The sequence below is a fragment of the Vigna umbellata genome, chromosome 11 (assembly GCF_029865625.1).
Source record: "Vigna umbellata cultivar VRB3 chromosome 11, Vumbellata_1.0, whole genome shotgun sequence".
NCBI lineage: Eukaryota > Viridiplantae > Streptophyta > Magnoliopsida > Fabales > Fabaceae > Vigna > Vigna umbellata.
This window is the reverse complement of record NC_142175.1, coordinates 15,776,939-15,788,611: the sequence shown is the minus strand read 5'-3', so window position 1 is coordinate 15,788,611 and position 11,673 is coordinate 15,776,939. Positions and strand designations below refer to the sequence as shown.

General features: G+C 44.7%; 1 protein-coding gene across 1 annotated transcript; it reads right to left on the bottom strand.

The window, feature by feature from the left end:
- Nucleotides 1-272: 272 nt before the first annotated feature.
- On the bottom strand, nt 273-923 carry LOC148191036 (uncharacterized). The gene has a single exon (XM_088101261.1). The coding sequence runs from the start codon at nt 921-923 to the stop codon at nt 273-275; it is 651 nt and encodes a 216-aa protein (XP_087957387.1).
- Nucleotides 924-11,673: the final 10,750 nt, after the last annotated feature.

Below are 11,673 nucleotides of genomic sequence, written 5' to 3'. Positions count from 1 at the left end.
CGTAATCTTTGTCCACTTCTTCGAGTTCTTCAACTTCGTCAAGTTCGTCTGCTTCCTCCATTTCGTGCACTTCGTCCACCTCCACCCCTTCCTCCACTTACTCCACTTCTTCTACTTCCTTCACTTCCTCCACCTAGTCCACTTCGTCAACTTCGTCCACTTCGACCACTTCGTCCACTTCCTCAACTTCGTCCAATTCGTCAACATCGTCCACTTCCTCCACTTCCTCCACTTCTTAAACTTCGTAAACTTCGTCCACCTCGTCAACTTCGTCATCTTCGTCTATCAAACTGTTGTGGTGTTGTTGAAAGTTGCTTCAAATCATCAATCGTTGCTTGTGCTTCATTTGATTCCCTTGCCAATTGTGCTGCCACCTTCCACATGTGTGCCATACAGTCTGGAGAATATACATCTTGCTGCTCTAATTCACCAAATTCAGGTTGCCACGGCTGATTTGCATCTTGATAAAACTGTGGTGTATAGCTCACAATGCCTGAAGTGATTTGACTCTCAAAACCTTGAAACTCAATGGCAACAGGTGTGCCCTCTTCCTCTTCAGCTTTCCCTGTCAGCTTGTTGATAGCAGATACTAATTCAGCCACTTGATTAGTCATCCCTTGAAATTCAGATGTTGGAATCCCTTGCTGCTGATGACAAAATTGATCTTGCCATGGCTGCACTGATTGGAATTCCTCCAGCTCTGGTTTAGCATACTGGTGCCAATATGAATCTGGCAGCTGTTGTTGCACTTGCCAGGGTTGCTGCTCACAATATGGTTGAAAACAAGGTGGTGGTTGCTGCTGGAAAGCTTGATTGGCTGGCTGCATAAAATCCTCAGGAATAGGCTCATAAAACAGGTCAAATCTTGGTGGTTGAGCATTATAAGGAAAAGAACAGTTATCATATGAAGAGTAGTAATTCATGCTTACCCAAGGCTCACTGGAAGAAACACCAATCAGACCTCTAAGACCTCTAGTACAAAATTCAACACAAGAAATTTATGAAAGAAAAGAGAAACTATACAAACTATATAGATGCAAGGACTACTCTACACTCCTAAGCCTAAGCTATATGAACACAGACAGAAATGCAAGTAAGAAAACAGACCTAAACAAGATTAACCTAACACTCTAAAACTCAATTCGCCGAGTCCCCGACAACGGCACCATTTGTTGAAAGGCTTTTAGGTCGCACTAAAAGTCAGCAAACCCTAGTCCCCACTAATGTAGTATAGGACAACCAGGGAATCAATCCAAAGACTCGGCTAGAATTAAGTTTAAAGTGTAGAATTAAATCTTGTATTTATTTAACACCTAATTAACTACTACAAGGTGGGGAACGAAATTAAATGAAACAATGAAATTTAAAAAGAAATGAATAAAGCAATTGAAATCTGTTTAAAGAAAAGTAACAAAATAAAGAAATAAAATGCAAAGAAATAAAATCTGAAACTTAAGCTAAACTATAGAATCTATGTATAACAGAACAAAATGAGAAGTGAATGCAACTAAAACTAATCTATGAATGCTAACAATTAACAAAGCAAGGAAACTAAAATTAAAACTGAAAAAGAAACTAAGAATGCAGAAAAGAAGTGGTATATACATGTATCAAAACCGAAAGAGTGGACATTAAATTGAATGAAAGAGTCTCAATTCCTCTTCAGAAAGACATTCCGAGAAATGTAAGCCCTCCTTGGGGTCTTTTGAGTTCATATTTCAGAACTTAAAATGGAAATTCTCACTCAATTATTCAATCAATGCACACTTTCACAAGAACAGGAATACAACACTGAAATTGAAATCACACATACTGGAAAATAGAAAGAAACATAATAGAAACAGAAAACCAAATGAATCTTTATGCATTGGATTCAACTCTAACTCGAGAAGACTTCTCGGTAAAAACTGCTCAATATAGAGTCATTTAATTCCAAAAGGAATTATAGAATGCAGAGATACAAAATGCAATTCATTTTCTCAGAACATAACAATGGCAGAAATCAAAATCACAGAACAAAATCAACACAAACGAGAATAGAAAAAAGAACTTTTATTAATATGAAAAGAAGATTACAACTATATCAGAAGTCACCAAGATTCGTGCGGCTATCACTCACGCACTTGTCTCGACGAAATCCAGAAGCAAGAACAATATCTCTACTCTAAGAAAAGCGTAAAAACCCTAATCTATAGAGCATCTGAAAATGTATCTCAAAAGTATATGAAGAAGTGTTCTCTATATATCTCATTTACATGGTGAAAAACCCCTTTATATAGGGTTGGAGAACGAAAAGAGAAAATAAAACGGGAGAAGGGAACCTTGCTTGACACGCTGTAATCTTCGCCCTCCACGTGGCAGTGCCGGTCAGCTCCGGTCCTCTTCTCTATCTTCACCGATCAGCTCCGGTCTAGTGGAGCTCTCCTCTTCTTCCTCTCGCTTTACTCTCTCTTGGCTCGTGTGTGCTACTGCCTCCAAATGAAGTGATGGAGTGAAGAACCCCAAAGGAACAGAACACCAAAACGATGACGTTCCACTAAAGGGAAAAGCCCACTGCAGCAGCGCCAATCCACTCAGCCCAATTCTCCAAGCCTGCACTGTCAAACCAAACGCAGCGTTTTACGAATGGCCTAATAATCCAAATGTGGCAGCAGCATTGTCAGCCCAAGGCTGGCTTCTCAGCGGCCCAATTCATTTTCAATCCAACATTTTCAGCGGCCCAATTGTTGCTCCCTGCTGTCCAATAGATTCAGCCACAAAACAACCCAAAGAGGGATCAGGGCCAGTGTTTCTGCTGGCTGTTCAAGCCCAAACCAGATCCAATCTAAAAAAATGAATAAAAGAGTTAGAGTGCAAATAAGAAGAAATATTATGAGATTAAAACCTAATTAAAATCAAACATTTTTTTATTAAAAGAATTTTAGAAAAATACTAATTTCCTAATTATTAATAAAGATTAAAAATTACATCTAAAAACCTATTTTTAACTAAAATTTTACAATTCTAAAGAATTAAGAGAAAAACATAAAACTAGCCTAATTCTAAGAAATTAAAAACTAAAGAAATCTAAGAAATGATTTTTAACAGAGAAAAATATGTAAATCTAGAGTGTTATCACTTCACTTCTTCCACTTCCTCCACTTCCTCCACTTCGTCAACTTCGACCACTTCGTCCACTTTGTCCACTTCGTCCACTTCGTCAACTTCGTCCATTTCCTCCACTTCGTCCACTTCGTACACTTCGTCCACTTCGTACACTTCCTCCACTTTCTCCACTTCTTCAACTTTGTCCACTTCGTCAACTTCCTCCGCTTCCTCCACATTCTCCACTTCATCCACTTCGGAAACTTCGTCCACTTATTCAATTTCGTCCACTTCCTCCACTTCGTCAACTTCATCCACTTCGTCAACTTTCTCCACTTCCTCCAGTTCCTACACTTCCTCCACTTCGTCAACTTCGTCCACTTGGTCCACTTCCTCCACTTCCTCCACTTCGTCCATTTCGGCCACTTCGTCCACTTCGTCAACTTCATCCATTTCCTCCACTTCGTCCAGTTCGTAAACTCCGTCCAGTTCTTCCACTTCTTCATCTCCGTCCACTTCCTCCACTTCCTCAACTTCGTCCACTTCCTCAACTTCGTCCACTTCCTCCACTTCGTCTACTTCGTCCACTTCGTGGACTTCGTCCACTTCTTCCACTTCTTCCACTTCTTCCACTTCGCCCACTTCGTCCACTTACTCCACTTACTCCACTTACTCCACTTCGTCCACTTCCTCCATTTCCTCCACTTACTCCACTTTCGTCCACTTCCTCCACTTCCTCCACTTCTTCCACTTCGTCCACTTCGTTCACTTCGTCCACTTCCTCCACTTCCTCCACTTCTTCCACTTCGTCCATTTCGTCAACTTCGTCCACTTCGTCCATTTCGTCCACTTCGTCCACCTCCTCCACTTCCTCCACTTACTCCACTTCCTCCACTTCCTCCAATTCGTCCACTTCGTTCACTTCGTCCTCTCCGTCCACTTCCTGTAATTCGTCCAGTTCCTCCACTTCGTCGACTTCCTCCACTTCGTCAACTTCGTCCATTTCCTCCACTTCCTCCGCTTCGAACACTTCCTCCCCTTCGTCCACATCTTCCACTTCTTAAAATTCGTCCACTTCGTCAATTTCGTCAACTTCGTCCAATTCGTCAACATCTTCCACTTCCTCTACTTCCTACACTTCCTCCACTTCCTCCACTTCTTAAACTTCGTCCACTTCATCTACTTCGTCAAATTCGTCAACTTCGTCCACTTCGTCAACTTCCTCCACTTCCTCTACTTCCTCCACTTCCTGAACTTCCTTCACTTCCTCCAGTTTCTCCAGTTCCTCCACTTCCTCCACTTCCTTCACTTCGTCCACTTCGTAAACTTCGTCCACCTCCACTACTTCCTCCACTTAGTCCACTTCTTCCACTTCCTCCACTTCCTCCACCTAGTCCACTTCGTCAACTTCGTCCACTTCGACCACTTCGTCCACTCGTCCACTTCATCCACTTCGTCAACTTCGTCCATTTCCTCCACTTCATCCACTTCGTACACTTCGTCCACTTCTTCCGCTTGCTCCACTTTTTCCACTTCTTCATCTTCGTCAACTTCCTCCACTTCCTCCACATCCTCCACTTCGGAAACTTCGTCCACTTCTTCAATTTTGTCCACTTCCTCCACTTCCTCTATGATGAGAGGGTCGCACCTCCCACAAAAGTTGTGCATAAAAGAATGCAGTATAGACTAGGAAGTGACTCCTAGGTCGTCTCTCAAGGACCAAATTGTGGTTCAGTCTCAGATCAAACACGTAGTGGGGGGGTTTGTGATTTTTTATGAATGCAAGTGAACTAATTCAAAACAGGAACATAAACACGGATGTAAACACAGGATTAAAACAATATTAAAATGACAGGTCACTTAAGCTAACATTTTAACTAAAATATTACAACCACGAAAAATAAAGGACATTAACATGAAAAGTGCTTAAATCGAATTAAAAGTGCAACATTGATCTACACAATTAAATGCAAACATGAAAATGACAGACAATTGAAATGAATGCTTAAAGAACATTTAACATTAAATACTTGAAGTACTAGGAAAACTAAAACCACTTGGCATTACTCTGCTCATCCAATAGTGTGTAGCTTGAATTAAATAAAAGAAACTTTAATCCCTTGAGCGTGCTGCACCAAACGTGATACCAAGTGCTTCATTCTCCAAGAAATAAAATAAAATTTCATTACGCACAACACTTCTCCTAAGTTGGACGCTGCAACCAAATTCATATTCCAAATAAAATAAAAAAAAATCAAATCTCCTAATCTGGGCGTAACAGCTGCTCCAACACACACATTGCAAACTGCATCCCGTGCACACCTCCAGGCCGTGACATGTGCACTGTCCAATGCATCAACGCCTACCTATCTTTCAAACCAAAATGAATATTTCCCAATTAAAAGCATCGCGTGCTCCCTTTCCAGAACGTAACACCACTGCCCTCAATAATTAATCATTGTGCTTTATCTAAAATAAAGAAAATGCATTGCTTGTGGATACTAAAGAAAGAAAACGTGAATCTCCAAGTAAATAGTTTTGTGCATCTAGCCTATGGAACAAGTAAAAGTGCTTCTAAAATTTCATCCAAAATCCCGTAACAGCATACTAGCCATTTCTACAAATTAAAAAAAATGCTCAAAGAAAACTGAGGTTGGCGGCTACAACTCCAGGCCGAGACCCCTATCTTCATCCAACGTCAGGGGTTTTTTAAAAAAAACCTCCTCCAAGCTGTTGGACCGTGTGCGTTGACATGCTGCCGGGTTGTGCTTCCAAGTGGGCCGAATCTCTCCAAGTTGCTGAATGCACCGTGAACGTGTGGAATTCTTTTCCATTTGAAAGCTGGATGTGTGAAGGCCGTGTGGATGCAGTGTGCTGGAAAAGAAATGAGATGTGGGCCGCCTGCTTCCTTGCTTCAGCTGGAAAAATGAAGAACACCCCCCTCTGGACACACGCCTGCTGGACCGTGGTGCCTCTTCAAACCTGTTGGACCTTTGCTGAAGCTGCTGGTGCAGGCTGCTTGCTGGATTCACTGGATGCACCCCTGGATTTCTCTCTGCTGGACCGTGAACTTGCTTCACTTCTTTGGACCAGCTGCTGGAAAATGATGTTGCTGGAAGCGTGAAATTCTTAATTTCCAAAGTCCTTTTGATGTCCGTGGCTTAGTATGGCAGCTGGACTTCTTCATGGAGTGTGCTGTCAGAAATTCTTCTCATGGGCCCTCTCTTCTTTCAAGAACGTGGCAGCTACCTAAGGATGTGGATGCGTCTTAATGTGGTGCAGTGCTGGACGGCCAAGTGGCAGCTGGACCGCTTGCTGGATGTCACCCCATGTGGCTGCTTTCTTGTGGATTAGCACACCTCTTTTTTTTTTTTTCTCCGCATGAAGCCCAAGTGTTGCTGGACACCTCTTCTTTTGCCACCACAATACTTCTTCTCTTAACAATGCTAATTCAATAAAACTCTAACATTTCATTTTGGAACTCCTCCTGGCCGTGAGCTTTACTAAGCCAATGTAAAATAATGTGAGTGGTGGCCCCCTCATTCCTTCCAGCTTCACGGACTCACACACTTAATTTTCCAAAGAAAAATTCTCCAATGTGGCAGCTCGCACTTTTTTCTGTGTGCACCCCCAAAAATAAATCCATACCTCCTTTCTCTTTTTAGCTTAAAATAAAATTGATTTGGTATTATCTTTTGACCTCCAATTGTCCCAAATATTTTCCAATAATTTCCCTACAATTAATAATGCAAATAATTAGTCTCAGATAATTCAAATTAATTAAAATAAGAATTTCTGATCAAATTAAGCACAATTAAGAAAAATGGGAAAATACTGGACATTTAAGCACAATTCCCCGATTAAATTCGGTACAATAAGCTAAGTGAAATTGAGAAAATATTGACTCATCACTCTACTTCCTCCACTTTGTCCACTTCGTCCAGTTCGTCCACTTCTTCCACTTAGTCCGCTTCGTCCACTTCGTCAACTTTGTCCAGCTCCACCACTTTCTCCACTTACTCCAGTTCTTCCACTTCCTCCACTTCCTCCACCTAGTCCACTTCGTCAACTTCGTCCACTTCGTCCACTTCGTCCACTTCGTCCACTTCGTCCACTTCGTCCACTTCGACCACTTCGTCCATTTCCTCCACTTCGTCCACTTCGTACACTTCGGCCACTTCTTCCACTTCCTCCACTTTTTCCACTTCTTCAACTTCGTCCACTTCGTCCACTTCGTCAACTTCCTCCACTTCCTCCACATCCTCCACTTCGGAAACTTCGTCCACTTCTTCAATTTCGTCAACTTCCTCCACTTCCTCTACTTCCTCCACTTTGTCCACTTCGTCCAGTTCGTGCACTTCGTCCGCTTCGTCCACTTCATCAACTTCGTCCACTTCGTCCACCTCCACCACTTCCTCCACTTACTCCACTTCTTCCACTTCCTCCACTTCCTCCACTTCCTCCACCTAGTCAACTTCGTCAACTTCGTCCACTTCGACCACTTCGTCCACTTCGTCCATTTCCTCCACTTCTTCCACATCCTCCACTTTTTCCACTTCTTCAACTTCGTCCACTTCGTCAACTTCCTCCACTTCCTCCACATCCTCCACTTCATCTACTTCGGAAATTTCCTCCACTTCTTCCACTTCTTCAATTTCGTCCACTTCGTCCACTTCCTCAACTTCCTCCACTTCGTCAACTTCCTCCACTTCCTCTAGTTCCTACACTTCCTCCACTTCCTCCACTTCCTCCACTTCCTCCACTTCCTCCACTTCCACCACTTCGTCCACTTCCTCCACTTCCTCCACTTACTCCACTTCTTCCACATCTTCCACTTCCTACACTGCGTCCACTTCGGCCACTTCGTCCACTTCGTCAACTTCGTCCATTTCCTCCACTTCGTCCACTTTGTCAACTCAGTCCACTTCTTCCACTTCTTCAACTTCGTCCACTTCGTCCACTTCCTCCACTTCGTCCACCTCCTCTACTTCCTCCACTTCCTGAACTTCCTTCACTTCCTCCACTTCCTCCAGTTCCTACACTTCCTCCACTCCGTCCACTTCTTCAACTTCGTCCACTTCGTCAACCTCTTCCACTTCCTCCACATCCTCTACTTCATCCACTTTGTATACTTCGTCCACTTCTTCTACTTCTTCAACTTCGTCCACTTTGTCTAATTCGTCAACTTTGTCCACTTCGTCAACTTCGTCCATTTCCTCCACTTCGTCCACTTCGTAAACTTCGTAAACTTCTTCCACTTCTTCAACATCGTCCACTTCGTCCACTTCGTCTACTTCCTCCACTTCCTCCACTTCGTCCACTTCATAAACTTCGTCCACTTCTTCCATTTCTTCAACTTCGTCCACTTCCTCCACTTCGTCCACTTCCTCCACTTCTTCCACTTCGTCGACTTCCTCCACTTCCTTCATTTCCTCCACTTCCTCAACTTTGTCCACTTCGTCATCTTTTTCCACTTCCTCCAATTCGTCAAGTTCGTCAACTTATCAACTTCCTCCATTTTCTCCACTTCCTCCACGTCCTCCACTTCTTCCACTTCCTCCACTTCCTCTACTTCCTCCACTTCCTCCACTTAGTCCACTTCGTCAACTTCGTCCACCTCCTCCACTCGCTCCACTTACTGCACTTCTTCCACTTCCTCCACCTCATCCACTTCGTCAACTTCGTCCCCTTCGTCCACTTTGTCCACTTCGTCAACTTCGTCCACTTCCTTCACTTCCTCCACTTCCTCCACTTCCTCCACTTCCTCCACTTCGTCCACTTCCTCCACTTCCTTCACTTCCTCCACTTACTCCACTTCTTCCACATCTTCCACTTCCTACACTGCGTCCACTTCGGCCACTTCGTCCACTTCGTCAACTTCGTCCATTTCCTCCACTTCGTCCACTTCGTCAAATCAGTCCACTTCTTCCACTTCTTCAACTTCGTCCACTTCGTCCACTTCCTCCACTTTGTCCACCTCCTCTACTTCCTCCACTTCCTGAACTTCCTTCACTTCCTCCAGTTCCTCCAGTTCCTACACTTCCTCCACTTCGTCCACTTCTTCAACTTCGTCCACTTCTTCAACTTCGTCCACTTCGTCAACCTCCTCCACTTCCTCCACATCCTCTACTTCATCCACTTTGTATACTTCGTCCACTTCTTCTACTTCTTCAACTTCGTCCACTTTGTCTACTTCGTCAACTTTGTCCACTTCGTCAACTTCGCCCATTTCCTCCACTTCGTCCACTTCGTAAACTTCGTCAACTTCTTCCACTTCTTCAACAACGTCCACTTCGTCCACTTCGTCTACTTCCTCCACTTCCTCCACTTCGTCCACTTCATAAACTTCGTCCACTTCTTCCATTTCTTCAACTTCGTCCACTTCCTCCACTTCCTCCACTTCCTCCACTTCGTCAAGTTCATCCACTTCCTCCACTTCCTCCACTTCCTCCACTTCTTCCACTTTGTCGACTTCCTCCACTTCCTTCATTTCCTCCACTTCCTCAACTTCGTCCACTTCGTCATCTGTTTCCACTTCCTCCAATTCGTCAAGTTCGTCAACTTCTCAACTTCCTCCATTTTCTCCACTTCCTCCACGTCCTCCACTTCCTCCACTTCCTCCACTTCCTCTACTTCCTCCACTTCCTCCACTTAGTCCACTTCGTCAACTTCGTCCACCTCCTCCACTCCCTCCACTTACTGCACTTCTTCCACTTCCTCCACCTCATCCACTTCGTCAACTTCGTCCCCTTCGTCCACTTTGTCCACTTCGTCAACTTAGTCCACTTCGTCCATTTCCTCCACTTCGTCCACTTCGCCAAGTTAGTCCACTTCGTCCACTTCGAACGCTTCCTCCAATTCGTCCACTTCTTCCACTTCGTCCACTTCTTCCACTTCTTAAACTCGTCCACTTGTCAACTTCGTCCACTTCGTCAACTTCGTCCACTTCGTCGACTTCATGCACGTCCTCACATCCTCCACTTCCCCTAGTTCCTCCACTTCCTCCACTTCCTCCACTTCGTCAAGTTTGTCCACTTGCTCCACTTCCTCCACTTTCTCCACTTCTTCCACTTCGTCGACTTCCTCCACTTCCTCCATTTCGTCCACTTCCCCCAATTCCTCTACTTCCTTCACTTCCTCGACTTCGTCAACATTTCGTCAACTTCCTCCACTTCCTCCACTTCCTCCAATTCCTACACTTCCTCCACTTCGTCAACTTCGTCCACTTCGTCCACTTACTCCACTTTATCCACATCCTCCACTTCCTCAACTTCGTCCACTTCGGCCACTTCGTCCACTTCGTCCATTTCCTCCACTTCGTCCACTTCGTCAACTTTGTCCACTTCCTCCACTTCCTCCACGTCCTCCACTTCGTCAAGTTCGTCCACTTATCAACTTCCTCCATTTTCTCCACTTCCTCCACGTCCTCCACTTCCTCCACTTCCTCCACTTCCTCTACTTCCTCCACTTCGTCGACTAAGTCCACTTCGTCCATTTCCTCCACTTACTCCACTTCTTCCACATCCTCCACCTCATCTACTTCGTCAACTGCGTCCCCTTCGTCCCCTTCGTCCACTTCGTCAACTTAGTCCACTTCGTCCATTTCCTCCACTTCGTCCACTTCGAACACTTCCTCCAATTTGTCCACTTCTTCCACTTCGTCCACTTCTTCCACTTCTTAAACTTCGTTCACTTGTCAACTTCGTCCACTTCGTCAACTTCGTCCACTTCGTCAACATCGTCCACTTCCTCCACATCTCCCATTTCCTCCACTTCCTCCACTTCGTCGACTTCGTCCACTTCCTCACTTTCTCCACTTCCCCCAGTTCCTCCACTTCCTCCACTTCCTTCACTTCTTCCACTTTGTCGACTTCCTCCACTTCCTTCACTTCCCCCACTTCCTCCACTTCGTCCACTTCCTCGACTTCGTCAACTACCTCCACTTCCTGCACTTCCTCCACGTCCTCCACTTCCTCAACTACCTCCACTTCGTCCACTTCGTCAACTTCGTCCACTTCGTCCACTTCTTCGACTTGATCGATTTCCTCCACTTCGTCCACTTCGTCCACCTCATCCACTTCTTCCACTTCTAAACTTCGTCAACTTCCTCAACTTCGTCCACTTCCTAAACTTCCTCCTCTTCCTCAACTTCCTCCACTTCCTCCACTTCGTCCATTTCGTCAACCTCCTCCACTTCATCCACTTACTCCACTTCCTCCACTTCCTCACTTTCGTCCACTTCGTCCCCTTCGTCCGCTTCGTCCACTTCGTCAGGTTCGTCCATTTCCTCCACTTCGTCCACTTCGTTAACTTCGTCCATTTCCTCCACTTCCTTCACTTCAAACACTTCCTCCACATCTTCCACTTCATCCACGTCTTCAACTTCTTAAACTTCGTCCACTTCGTCAACTTCATCCATTACGTCAATTTCGTCAACTTTGTCCACTTCGTCAACATTTCGTCAACTTCGTCCACTTCCTCCACTTCCTCAACTTCCTCCACTTCCTCCACTTCCTCAAGTTCCTCCACCTCCTCCACTTCGTCTACCTCCTCCACTTCCTCCACTTCGTCCACTTCATCCACTTCTTC

Bases quoted from the DNA above. Each gene is read 5' to 3' on its own strand.
- LOC148191036 (XM_088101261.1), bottom strand. From the start codon at position 923: ATGAATTACTACTCTTCATATGATAACTGTTCTTTTCCTTATAATGCT.